General features: G+C 41.1%; 1 protein-coding gene and 1 pseudogene across 3 annotated transcripts; one reads left to right on the top strand and one right to left on the bottom strand.

Moving 5' to 3' along the window:
* Positions 1-4454: 4454 nt before the first annotated feature.
* Positions 4455-10477, bottom strand: LOC127785493 (mitogen-activated protein kinase kinase kinase NPK1-like). Of its 3 annotated transcripts, XR_008019753.1 has the most exons (18): positions 9958-10477; positions 9813-9854; positions 9642-9707; positions 9437-9547; positions 9272-9352; positions 9086-9163; positions 7994-8076; positions 7047-7128; positions 6872-6972; positions 6718-6757; positions 6553-6612; positions 6426-6472; positions 6199-6337; positions 5843-6058; positions 5430-5764; positions 5180-5247; positions 4956-5096; positions 4455-4870 (listed from the first exon to the last, which is right to left on the bottom strand). XR_008019753.1 is itself a non-coding variant. In XM_052312956.1 (17 exons), the coding sequence occupies exons 1-17, from the start codon at positions 10354-10356 to the stop codon at positions 5014-5016; spliced, it is 2031 nt and encodes a 676-aa protein (XP_052168916.1). In that variant the 5' UTR covers positions 10357-10477; the 3' UTR covers positions 4455-5013. The 3 variants fall into 3 exon arrangements, 2 of the variants coding, with proteins under 2 accessions (XP_052168916.1, XP_052168917.1); XM_052312956.1 differs by having other exon boundaries at positions 4455-5096; XM_052312957.1 differs by having other exon boundaries at positions 4455-5096; positions 6199-6301.
* A 54-nt stretch (positions 10478-10531) lies between these two features.
* LOC127783736 (dirigent protein 1-like) lies at positions 10532-13266 on the top strand (annotated as a pseudogene).
* Positions 13267-13838: the final 572 nt, after the last annotated feature.

Here is a 13838-nt window from a genome sequence, read left to right as displayed (position 1 = left end):
AAATGTGAAATTGAATTGTGCATTGGCTCCATATTTGCTATTTGTGATTGTTATGCATATGTTTAGGGGGAGCTTTTGCTTGTCAATACAATATACGTCCATGTGCTCTATGTTTGATTATATATATTTGTGGTGTTTGTCATCAATTACCAAAAAGGGGGAGATTGAAGCATCTAGGCCCCCGGTGTTAATTTTGGTAATTAATGACAAGCACTAATTGTGGACTAACCCTTGTCTTTGAGCTATACATTTTAAGTTAGGTCCACGTCATATGTGCGCATGGATGATTATCGATGGATTAAAATTGACGGCGCAAAGCAAAGGGAAAGAAGACGGTAAAACTAGCGCTTTAATTTAGAATTGATCGAGGTGTAGGGCGATCAAATTTGCTATTTTAATTTTAGTTTCGCCGTACTATTAAGAGGGGTAATGACCTAGCAAAGAGATGATTTTAATTGCCACATTAGGTCATTGCATTTTTATTTGTGCTCTCTTTTTCATTACACACACATTCACTTGCAAATTCACTGGGTTTGGCCTGACTAGGGATGGTCAGACCGGCCACATAGTGGTGGTCTAACCGGCGTGCCCTAGCCGGTCTGACCGGCCCCGTGGGCGGTCTGACTGGCGGCACTTTCCCGGTCAGACCGGCCCCCTGGAGGCCGAGATGATGCTGCTCGGGATGGCCGATACAGAGCCGACGGAGCCGTAGTCGGTCAGACCGAGCTGATGGCGGTCCGACCGAGCCGAGGCCGGTCTGACCGGCCACCCCATGTCGGTCTGACCGGTCAGGCCGATGGGGCCCTCTGACAGCACTTCAACGGCTAGTTTTCTAACCGTTGCAGAGTAGCACGGTCTGACCGGCCACATACCTTCGGTCAGACCGGCAGAGCACAAAGTTGGGGGATTTCGCCACCAACGGCTAGTTTTGGTGGGTGGGAGTATAAATACTCCCCCACCAGCAGCAAGGGGGCTCTCTTGGCACCCAATTCAATTGCATACACCCCTTGCACCTCTCTCACACTCACTTGAGCTTTGTGTTCATCCATCTAGTGTGTTAGAGGGTTGTTTAGCCAAGAGTCAAGTGCATTTGCTTTCATTGTAGAGCTAGTGTGGCACTTGATCATCTCCACACCGGGTCATTGCTTGTTACTCTTGGAGGTTGCCGCCTCCTAGACGACTTGTGGAGGAGTTGCCCGGTGACCTCTCCGAGAAGATTGTGGAGGAGGCCCGGCGCCGGTTTGTGAGTGGTTTAGAGTTCACCACCTTCGGAGTGAAGGAAGAACTACCCCGAGTGATCGAGGCTTGAGTAGTCCTCTCCGTGGGCCGGCTCCCGCCTTGCCCACCCCTTGACGAAGGGGGCGTGCGGTGGCTTCGTGGTTGAGCGGTGGAGTTGGGCTCGCCTCAACGGGGAGTAGGAAACCCGCGAGTTTCCGAATCTCGGTGAAAAATCTCTTGTCTCATTGTCTCATTTGATTGTCGCATTTACATTTATGCAATTTACTTTCCTAGAGATATAATTGAGCCACTATCACCCTAGGTTTGCAAAACATAACTTAGTTGCTTACTTAGAGTTCACCCTCACCAAGCCTAGCAACTTAGGTTAGATTTGATTAGGTGTTATTTAATTTTTAAATCGCCTATTCACCCCCCTCTAGTCGACATCTCGATCCTACAGTTTGGCTGTTTGAGATTTGGGATGGCGGCGCTGGTCCGGCAGTGCGGCGTCGCTGGCCCGTCGCAAGGAAGGAGTCATCGCGGCGGAGATTTGTGCGGCGGAGTCATTGCGTGGGTGCGGAATCGGTGCAATCGGCGAGGAGGAGCGGACGGATAAGATTAGAGTTGATGGTCGATGGACGGATGAGATGAGAGGGAATGATTTCACCTGTAGGATTGCAGGCACAACTTCTCTTTTTTATATTAGGGCCTATTTAGATCCATTTGGAATGGCAAATGGTAAATAGCAAAAGTTTTGGTGGCAAAAGTTTTGGCATTGTAAAAGTACTAGTTGGTGTTTAGATGCATGTTAAAGTTTTGCCATTCTAGCACTAAAGTGAGAGAGAGAGAGAGGGAGTGGTCCCAAAGCACTTTTTGGCACAATTTGCTACTATGGACTAGCAAATGTCAAATACCAAATTACCAACTTTTGCTACTAGTATTTAGATCTAAAATGGCATAAAGTGCTATAAAATAGTAAAACTTTTGCTATTTTGGAGGATCTAAACAGGGCCTTAGTATAGATAAGACATTTGGAAACAAATATGGACGTAAAATGATGTCCAGCTAGCGTAGTCATTTAGGTGAGTGTTGCAGTGAAAGCCGATGCATGCATCGCCGAATAAAAAAAAATCCACCAAAAATATGGTGCCAAGTCAAGTCATGATTCCATGTTGGGATAGATCAAAACGAATTAATGATTCGGATGTGCTAATAAGCATGCTTTCTAAACGATGCCGTTGGTTTCAATTTCGTTTGAGGAGTTGTACATATTGCTTACCTTCGTCTATTTTTTTATTGGAAATTAATTCATGTATTTTATTTAAGGGTTACATATAATGTGGAACTATAACCAACTTGGATCAGCTAATTGGTGCATCCGTGCATGTGTGCCGACTAAGTTGCGCGCACTCTGTGCGCCCCTACGCTAACTACAATGCTTAACCCCACGCCAATTATATTGCTTAGCATTAAGCAAGGTACTTAGTGCTAAGCATAAATAAATAATTGAGTTAAAAGTTTTAAAACATGAGTTGAAAGCTTTTAAATTCTAATCTAAAAGTTTTAATTTCAAAAATACAAATATTAATTGAACTTTAAAAAAATCTCATATATCTATACTACTTTGAACAAAATAATACTTCCTCCGTTTCATATTATAAAACTTTCTAGCATTGCCCACATTCGTATACTCCCTCCGTTTTTTAATAGATGACGCCGTTGACTTTTTCTCACATGTTTGACCATTCGTCTTATTCAAAAATTTTATGCAAATGTATAAGATATAAATCACACTTAAAATACTATGAGTGATAAAACAACTCATAAAAAAATAAATTATAATTATGTAAATTTTTTGAATAAGACGAATGGTCAAACATGTGAGAAAAAGTTAACGGCGTCATCTATTAAAAAACGGAGGTAGTATATATTAATGAATCTAGATATATATAAGTGCCTAGATTAATTAACATCCATACGAATACGGGCAATGCTATAAAGTCTTATAACCTAAAACGGAGGCAGTACTGTCTATGATCCCGATACTGACTACCATGATCAGGACTATTCCTTCCTTTCTCCATCCTTTTCACTTTGCAGGATTTGTGCCAAACGCCCTTAGCGTCTATCACATTTCAATTCTTGTAAGAATATGAAGAATTTCTAATGTTTCAGACAGGTAGCCAGTTGACTAGTTAAATATACTGAATTGTCGTTTATATTTTGTCAAATTTAAACGTTTTCTTTTCAATATTATTGTTAAAATGGCCGCCTTTCACCATCAGTTTAATCTACCGAGTTAAAATTAGCTAGCGTATGTACTCCGTCCCAAACTAATTTAACTTGCTAAAGGATGCGACATTTGAGTAAATTGCGCGGTGCATATAACTTGGTATAAGTATAACTACACCTGTGATTCGCTTGATGCATATAACTCGGGAATTACAACTGTGCTTGCATGAAGTTGCGAAAATGAATGAATGAAACCAGAGTTTGTTTTGGGAGTATCTATATATATATATGCCGCCATATTTTTCATGAAAAAAATAGTTAGTATATATTTACATGGTAAGTTTTCAAAATTACATATGTAATTTTAATGTATTTATACTGTAAGTCCCAAAAAATTACATATGTAAGTTGATGTAAATTCTAAAATTACAAATTTGTGATGACACAGGCAGACTGTTTTTAATATTAATTAGTAGTCCTAATTAGCAAATAACATAAAAATAACAGAAGTACAAATTTGTGATGACACAGACAGACTGTTTTTAATATTAATTAGTAGTCCTAATTAGCAAATAACATAAAAATAACAGAAGAGATCAGAAAAGAAGAGAATCAGAGGGATATGCGTACACATGCTGTGATTTCTGCACCCACATCTAACGGTTGAAACAACCGACTGAAATCCATCATAATTTGTGGCGACATATTTTTAACAATACCGTTTATTTTTTAAAGCCAGATGATAAAGGATTGTATGTTTATGATGTGGGACAGGGCACTACCACCATGTACAGTCCTGGACTAGACCTTGAGGATGACGTCACGCCTAAACTTTTAGTTACTCCATGTGACCATGGACATGGCTAGTCCTAACTTTTCAAGACCTCGGTGCAAAAGATGGTGTGTTTTTTTATAACATATTTTATCTGAACGTAGTTCAATCTGTAAAATAAACTAGACAATGATAATAAATTCCAATATCCACATCAGCTTTACAAAAATAATTACAGTGCATCACACCAACCACAAACTTACCATTACCACATAAGAATTGGAAAAACATTTGAGAAACCCGGCTTCAAAGGATGTCGTAGTGGCCCCAAAGCTCACAAAATCAATAGTCTTCCATAATTTGCATTACTTGGCTTATTACATGCTTTCAAAACAAAGCCCCACGCCCTTTTTTTTTTGCTTACAAACCCAAAATTTATACAACACTTTTCCAATATCAACTATGCGGCTAAACAGCACACATCATTAAAAAAAAAAAAGAAAAATGCAGCCTCGCCAGCAAAGAACTACTCCAGCACAACGTTTTCCAGGCAATACCACGATAATGATCCTCATCAGCCGTGATGGCTGCCCCAGCATCGGTACACTTCAACGAGGATTCTATGCGGATTGCCCCGGCATCGGTACGCTGTCATGTACCTCGAATGATCAGGCAGTGTATGCTATATACTGCTGCTGGCACCAATCGCAAGCATTGTATAGTTACCACTTACCACTGGTTGTTCTGTGGGAAGGATGAAATGAAGAAACAGTGATTATTGTTGTCTGTTCTCAATGGGCAGGATGTCGCTCTCGCTTCCCATTAGGCGCTCTATTCGGGGACGGCGTTTTGCCACAGCTAGCTAATCTCATCACTGTTAACAAATTCACAGGTGAAATCAGAGTTCAGCAGAATATCACGATTAGATAGATTTAGGTTCTCAAAGATTTTACTTGCCTCTTTCCCTCTCAAGCTCCTGGACCAATTCTTCTTTCCACTTTCTCTGCCTTTCAGCGAAGCTCACACTGTTAACAGAAATGGTCCAGCAATTAGATTGTTGATGGTTAAAGCAGATAATCAATGCAAGACACTTGGCCACATCACTAGAATATTGCAATGAATCCCAGACCCGGTGCTTCTACATTAGTAAGGCAGTTAGCTTTTTTTTTGCATAACATACTGTATTTCAAAGCAATTTGACACAAACCTTGGGCTATCTTGGACATCAGAATGGATTTTGTTTCCTAACTCGTCAAGTTGCGGAGAAGCTATTTCTCTCAAAATTCGGCTGCTCTGTACAGTGTCTTCTGATAATTGGTTGCTGCAGCTTTCAGGCCTCGTATTATTTGAGTTATCACAAGTTGATGCTGCTGCTGCACCTCCTCTCATCTTACTCGTTGGTGACTTTCCCCGAGGTGGCAATTTGGGACTATTTGAGAAAATTCCGTTGGAAGTATGGTCAGCTACCTGAGAATTCCCAGCATTCACCGTGTTGTAGAACTCCTCATATAAAGGTGTTTGTAGCTTTTTCAGATCAAGAGCCTGGTGAGAGAAACAGTCAATAGTGGAAGTACTAGCAGTAAAGTACTGAATTTGTGTAATTTCATAAATGCTAAGTACCTTCTCGTCAAGAAATGCTTTTATCTTCGATTCTGTAAGTACATCATCATCTTCACAACTTCCTTCGCAAGGAAAAGTAAAATCATTTTCGGTCATGCTGCTTTCAGCATGTTTAGCTAATCCACCAAATTCCATTGATTGATGAGAATTTTGCTCTGGGCTCGCATCAAACTTGCTTTCCCAGTTATCAAATGGTTCAGACATGGGATTGTAGCTCTGAAATTGACAGGAATGTAACGTGACTAATGACATAATGCAGTTGATCCACAGCAGATTCTTGAAATGCATAGACAGATCATGAAACCAATAGCTCACATAAAATGCTTAAAAAGGAAGAGCTGAAGCAAAATTCTTACAGATCCAACAGCTGGGCAGTCATCCTTGTCAGCAAACTCACACATGTCATCCTCATCACAGCTACCCTCCCACAAGGGTTTGATTTTTGAAGACCTGTTGGAACTGATAGTGGGCCAGTTGACAGAATGATTTAAACCCCTTCAAGCAGTTGAATAAGTTGTCATGAAAAGAAAAACTATAATGTGACAATTGAAGACCGAGTAAACTCACAAATCACAGAACTTACAAGCCACTGGACAAATCATGTGCAGGAAGCTCATTTACGCAAGTTTCCTGTCAATTGTGTTCCGCGCAAGTTATTAAATCAAACAAATGAGTGGGTGAAGTAACATCAGATTATGCTAGGAATCAACCTGCTGTGCCGCACAATTGAGTGGCTGCAGGTTCTCCGATTCTCCTGTAACAAATGGGTGCTGCAAGAAAATGTTGAAGGTGTCATATTTAAATAAATAGCAACATCACCTTACCCTTACAAACACATAAAAAAACGCCAGCTACACCGCAGCAAACAAATATACCTTCAATAAATCTGATGCTGTCGATCTCAACTCTGGTTCTCTGAAAGAAGAAAGAAATAATCAAGCCACCGGAGCAAAATATTCAGGAACTATTATTTTTAATTGTAAAAACTTTTGGACAAAATATTAGCTAAGAGGTGAGAACATAGCTTACTTCTGCAGGCATTTTAGCAGAAAATCTTTGGCCTCAGGGGAGAGATGTTCAGGTATAGGCGGGTGTGACTTTGTGGTTCCGACATGAAATAGAAGGGCAACCTAAAAAGAGCTTGTTAGGTTAACAACTAACACAAGTTTCATCTTATGTAGGGCCTGATATCATTAGAACTTACCTCCTGGTACTGCTGGCTCCATGGTGGTTTACCAGTAGCCATTTCAATAACTGTGCATCCCACACTCCAGATGTCTGCAGAGCTGAGAGGATGGATAGTACGGATCAGCTAAAAAGTAAGAACAAATAGAAAAATAACATGATACTGAAATAGCTTTTAAGAATAACAAATAACAATAATGTTTTACTTCCTTCCTTGGTACAAATTTAAATATCTGTATATCAGTTGAATACAAAAAAAAAATATATGTGAGTATATAAAAAGTAGCTAAATGTGATCAAGTTTGCTCAATTTGTTGTACAAAATGAGACTAAATGTGATTTTCAACTCATGCTAGAATAATTATGTAGTTCAGAAAGCATATCTAGCAATTTTTACTTTTTAGTGCTTTCTGCTCTCCCAAAATCAATATAGCATAAATATTACTCCCTCTGTCCCAAATTATAAGGCCTATATTTTTTTACATGGTCTTAAATAACATACTTTGACCATCAATTTATTCCATATTATGTTCCCAACAAATATGAAATTAGCATCACATGAAAGTACTTCAAAATATGAATATAGTGATATAACATACATAATACTTAGCATATATATAGTTAGTATGATTATTAGCCAAAGTTACCGAGTTTGATTTTAAGAGGGCGTCTTATAATTTGGGATGGAGGGAGTAAAACAGTTCAAGTATTAATGGATACTTTCAAATCAGGCTCGCCATTTGCTTTAAAATTGCACTTTCACTTTGTAACAAAGCATCTTATTATGAGTGCCAGTTCTTTAAGTAGTGCAAACAGGGACGATTATAACTGAGATTGACTGCTACAACAGAGAGATAGGAGGAGAGCGCACGCGTGCACAGAGAGAAAGAGAGAGAGAGAATTTTGGATCTTATACAGACTGGAAAAGAAATGGGACTGGAAGTCCGGAAGAGTTTCTCCACTTACAAGTTATGCCCACTCCCAACAATGACTTCAGGTGCCATCCAGTGAGGTGTCCCTTTCATTGTTTTAGCGGCTGTGATAGTAGCCTGACAGCATGAAGCATTGTCAGGTGCATTGATATGGGATAGTTCAAAATTGTAGAACCTAAGTAAAAGTGCAGCAGGCAGATATCTTGTACACAATTATGATAAGAAAGCATGACAATGTATGGTGCATGTTAAGCGTCTTTTCATGAAAGGTGACTTAGATTTGTTGGTAAAGTTAATACACGGCGAAATAGTTGAACTTCCAACATGATATCATGTAACAACTTATCAATAAGGGGCCATCCACCAATATCTGGCACTGCCAAAATGACTAACAATGAGCAAGATATGCATGGGCATTGGGCAATTTATAAACATGGGTAGGTCACAAGAATTAGAAAATCTGATTTTAAATAGGTACCATCTACAATGAAATAGACCACAACAGTTGCATATTAACAGCTTACTTTATATTATTAAATAGTCATATAATTCAATGTCCAAGCATCCTAGTCCCATGCTTTGATATGGGGGCTTGCTCCTGTAGCCATGTTTTCCTGTGCAAACTTTTAGCCATGGCCCTATAAAACTATTACATTCCACAAGTAGAAATACTCTAAAGGCACAATATAAGCTTATGCTGTTTCCTCTTTCATCTTGTGCGTGTTCTTTTTTGTGACGCACTGTACACACTGCAAGTTGTGCAGCAAATGCCTTATTACTCCAGGAATGTAAATTTGCATAGAGCCATGGACCAAACTCACTCTTTCATGTTGCCCCAACCCAGACTAGTGATTTAGTACAATGACTAATGGTGTGATTAGACAGGGTAGATTTATGAATAACACATATGCCTTTTAGATAGGAAAATTCCTCAAACTAGACAAACATATAATACTAAACTTTTTTATACTGAATACTGAAACAAAATAATAGCTCTAATGATCAATTTTCTTGAGAATGGAGGTTTTAATTGTCCAGCTTTGATAAAAGGAAGATGAGACAGCATGAGTTCTTTGGATTATGCTTGACCTTAATAACACATTGAACAAAGTTTCTTCAATCTTACCAACTTTGCCACTTGCTTAGATGCCCCAAAATCAGCAAGTTTAATGCATCCTTTGTTATCAACAAGAATGTTCGCTCCCTGGAATTTGTCAAATAACAGGAATAATCATAATGAGCACAAGAAGTGGTAAAATAAATACATAAAAAGAACATATTATTGTGTGTTCAGAATTCAGATTTTGAGTACCTTTATGTCTCTATGTATTATTGCATTGTTATGCAAATACTCCAACCCTTGCAAAATTTGCTTTGTGTACTTTCTAATGACCTGATTAGTTGATAGAAGGGATCAGTTTGTTTTCCAGAATGAAATCACCCAATTTGCAAATCACACAGATCTGATGATACTTACTGCCTCCGGAAATGAACCTAGTTTCCCAAGGAGAGACTGAATGGAACCTCCTGGCACGAACTCGAGCAAAATATTCAGAGTATCTTCCTCCCGGACTGTCCCAAGGTACCGCTTCTCAAACCACAGAAAGAAATTAGATCAAACGATAATATCATGTAAATTCCTTAAAAAAAACAAATTTGCGATCCATATTGAATCCACTCACAACAATGTTGGGATGTGAAAGGTTCTTAAGTAGCTTCACTTCTTCCTCGAGCTCTCTTATGTGTGCCTGACCAAAAGACCAATACCATGGATTATTCCATGTCAACATAAGCCTCGATTTTCCTCTTCTTTCTCTAGAAAAACGAAAGGGGGTTGGATGAAAGCTGCTCACCTGGGCTTTCTCCCGCGTCGCATTGTTGCTCCCAATCAAAACCTGGAACAAACAAACCATAGGAAAGAGGTAAATCGATATGCCGAAAACCACCAAAACTCCAAACAAATTAAACCAAAATCCCACCGTCGCAAGCCCTCCTCACCTGCTTTACTGCGAGGAGTTCTCCGGTGTCCAGGTTCATCCCGAGGTAGACCTGCCCGAACGCGCCGCTCCCGATCAGCTCGCCCTTACGCCACCGGATCTGCGGGCTCTCCTCTCCCCCTCCCCCTCCCCTTCCCACGCCGCCACCGCCACCGCCACCGCTGAACTCAGGCGCCGGCGGGAGCAGGCGGCGCGGCGGCGAGGGGCTCTTGGAGATGAGCCCGAGCAGACCCATCCCCCTCGACTTCCGGAGGCACGAGCTGATCCGTACCCCGATCCCGCCCCCGCCCCCGAGAGGCCCCGGCGTCTCCGGGGCCGTGCTGGTGCGGAAGGCGATGGACCGGCGCACGGAGTTGAACAGGTCGCCGAACCCTCCCCCGCCGGCGTCGTCCCGTCGCATGGCTTGGGGGCCCCCCTAGTTACTTCGGCGACGCGCGCGGCTTCGCTGTCGGCGGCGGCGGCGGCGGCGGTGGCGGGGTTGGATCGAGTCGAGGAAGGTTGGGGGAATGGAGACGCGGCCCTCGGCTGCGGGGATTTTGAATTTTGGGGGTTTGCGGGGCGGCGAAATGACGGAAATGCCCCCCACCCGACCGTTGGACATGCGGGAGTGGAGTGGTTTGGGGCTCTGGGCTTTTTTTGGTGGGGTACGCGTCGGCGTCGACGTGGCACGGTGGCGCCGTTGATACCCTACACCGCGAGAGCGCGAGGGGTGGACGTGTGGCGCACCGGCGCGTCACACCACTGAACAACGAAAGGAGTATAAATTTTCAGTCACTGTCACCCATCGGACGGTGTTCGATACTAATTAAAAATATTAAACGTAAACTAATAATAAAATTTATTCTATAACATTGGACTAATTCGTAAGACGAATCTAATTGAACCTAATTAATTCATAATTAGCTTATGTGATTCTACAGTAAACATTCTCGTTATTGATTAATTAGGCTTAAAAAATTTATCAAACGAATGAGCTCTCATTTATTTAATTAGTTTTATATAAGTAGTCTATGTGTACTATTCTAAATTAAATTAGTGTCTAACATCCAATGTAAAGTTTATCCAAGTTTAGTCCTGGATAAGTTGATGTGAGCCGTTGATTGTACAATGGTGAATGGTACTCGTACATTAAGATGTGATCTTCTCCTACTGCAAAGGAGATTCGTCTGACTACAGCTCAGCTACCACCCATCCAAGCCGTTCTAAAAGCAGGGCCTTCTTTAGAAGGTTGAGATTTTCAGATATAGCTAAGAATATAAAAAATACCTAGGATTTTTAGCTTAATATGCAAAACCTAGATTTTACAGCTTCTAAATTCTAGAATCAGGATGAATATCTGAACAACGGACATATCTACAACCTAGATTTTTCATCTTCTAAATTTAGTTTCATTAAATTTAACATTAAATATGTTTTGATAATATGTTTTTTTTAAAAAATGTTAGTATATTTTTATATAAAATCGGTCAAACATTAAAAAGTTTAATTAAGAAAAAAAGTTAAACGACTTGTTTTATACGGAAAAAGTCGTTGGTACGTGGGTGTCAGAAGACAAACGATCTGTTCGACATGTTTGGCTTAAAGATAGGCCCTGTTTAACAGTTCCTGTACGGAAACTTTTTACCACTCATATCGAATATTTAGATATATGTATGGAGTATTAAATATAGACAAAACAAACTAATTACACAGATTGCGTGTAAATTGTGAGATAAAATTTTTAAACCTAATTGTGCCATGATTTGACTATGTGGTGCTACAATAAACATTTGCTAATGAAAGATTAATTAGACTTAATAAATTCGTCTCACGGTTTACAGGCAAAAATTGTAATTAATTTTGTTATTAGACTATATTTAATACTTCAAATGTGTATCCGTATATCAGCTGATATCTAATGTGACACGCTAAAAATTTTCATTTGCGAACTAAACAGACCCATACTCGGAAGTGGGCGGTGTGCCATGGCCTATCGTTTCCAGATGTTCACGGCAAAGTCCACGTGAAGACGACCTCGACACATGCCCAATATTTCCACTCACTCTACATCAGGACAACGATATGTATGGTGCTTTTTATAGTCTCATTTATTTACGCAGCTAAGTAATGCACAATACACGTACTAAACCGTGACCTCGATCTCAAAGTCTCAAACTCAATAAGCTAAAGAGGTCATGGCTAATTGCCGCAAGCGAAGTCTCTCGCACGCGCACCTTGCCGCCGCCCGCCATCGCCAAGGCGAATTAAATTTAAAAATATACTATTCATTCAATTTTTTATCATAAATATTCAGGATACAAAATTTTTTACAGAAATATACGTCGGTCTCGCACAATGTTGAAAAAAATGACGTGGAAATAACATTGCGGACGGTATTGCGCGAAAAAAACGCGAGACCGTGCGGTCTCGCGTGGCTCTCTCGCTCAAGCAATAAGCGATACCGGTTCAATGCCAATTTAATTAGCGATTAATTAATCACTAATCTAGATAGGTAATCACTAATTATTATTAGTTAATTGTTAATTAAGTAATTATTAATCACTAATCAAGATAGGTAGTCACTAATTATTATTAGTTAATTGTTAATTAAGTAATTATTAATCACTAATCAAATGGAGCCGCTGGATCTGTTTGATTTTGCGAGACCGTCTAGTCTAGCTCGAGACCGCGCGGTCTTGCGCTTTATCCGCGTGATACCGTTCGTGACGTCATATCTATGCCATTTTTCATAATGGTTGTGCGAGATCGACAATATATTTTCGTAAAAAATTTTACATCCCGAATAATCCTAAGAAAAAATTGAATCAACAGTATATTTTCAAATTTACTCCTCGCCGTGGCTACGCTGCAGCTGCTCACGACGTCCCGGCGTGTGCAGTGGCGGAGGCGGAGCAGCAGCCGATCCACCTGCACTTCTACATGCACGACGTGGTCACCGGCCCGGGCGCCACGGCGGCGGAGGTCGTCAACGGCACGGGCGCACGGCGGCGGTGGCGTGGTTCGGGAAGGTGGTGGTCATGGACGACCTGCTGACAGAGGGCGAGCCCAGGGGTTGTACGTGTTCGCGACCCTTGACGCCGACGCGCCGGCGCTGTTGTTCTCCATCAATAATGTGGTGCTCGCCGTGGGGACGCCGTATGGTGGGAGCATGGTGGCGGTGATGGGGCGGGACGACTTCGTGCGGCTGCCGGTGGTCGGCGGCACGGGGAGGTTTCGCATGGCGAGAGGGTACGCGCTGGTGAGGACGGCCAGCGAGCACTCACCAGCGAGCACGGGAAGAACGCCGTGCTGGAGATCGACATCTGTTTGACGAGTTTCTAGCTGCTCTGTAGCTTCTCTCAGAGACAGAAGCTCTCCTAAACAGTTCAGCTTTTGGTCTATATTATAAAAAGTGTAGTTGTGGAAGTCAGAAAATAGAAAACCTACCTTTTCTACATTCTTAGAAACTGACTACTAACCAACTACTTCTTATAATTTTAAACTTTCTCAAACAGACCCTATATAGTCCTCTTTTTGGGTCAGTCCTCTTTTTTTTGTGGTCAGGATTAGAAGATGTGAACAAAGCGAAAGGTCAGGACCATTCCTTCCTTTCTCCAACCTTTTCGCTTTGCAGGATTTGTGCCAAACGCCCTTAGCGCCCATCACATTTCAATTCTCGTAAGAATAGGAAGAATTTTTAATGTTTCAAACAGGTAGCTAGTTGCCTAGTTAAATATACTGAATTGTCGTTTATATTTGGAAAAAGTACGAATTACCCCTGAACTATCGCTGTCGGCTGAATTTCCCCCCTGAACCCGAAAACCAGACATCACTCACCCTGAACTTTTAATACCGGATGAATTACACCCCTCAACCCAATCCGGAGCAGTTTTGTCCTACGTG

This window comes from Oryza glaberrima, chromosome 9 (genome assembly GCF_000147395.1).
Source record: "Oryza glaberrima chromosome 9, OglaRS2, whole genome shotgun sequence".
NCBI classification, from domain to species: Eukaryota; Viridiplantae; Streptophyta; class Magnoliopsida; order Poales; family Poaceae; genus Oryza; species Oryza glaberrima.
Note: the sequence above shows the minus strand (reverse complement) of the source record. Positions and strands in the feature narration are given on the sequence as shown.

Bases quoted from the DNA above. Each gene is read 5' to 3' on its own strand.
- LOC127785493 (XM_052312956.1), bottom strand. From the start codon at position 10,356: ATGCGACGGGACGACGCCGGCGGGGGAGGGTTCGGCGACCTGTTCAAC. The intron at 9,855-9,957 runs GTGAGGAGGGCT...TGTTTGTTCCAG, and splicing joins AACTCCTCGCAGTAAAGCAG to GTTTTGATTGGGAGCAACAA. The intron at 9,353-9,436 runs GTAAGTATCATC...TCAACTAATCAG, and splicing joins TAGGTTCATTTCCGGAGGCA to GTCATTAGAAAGTACACAAA.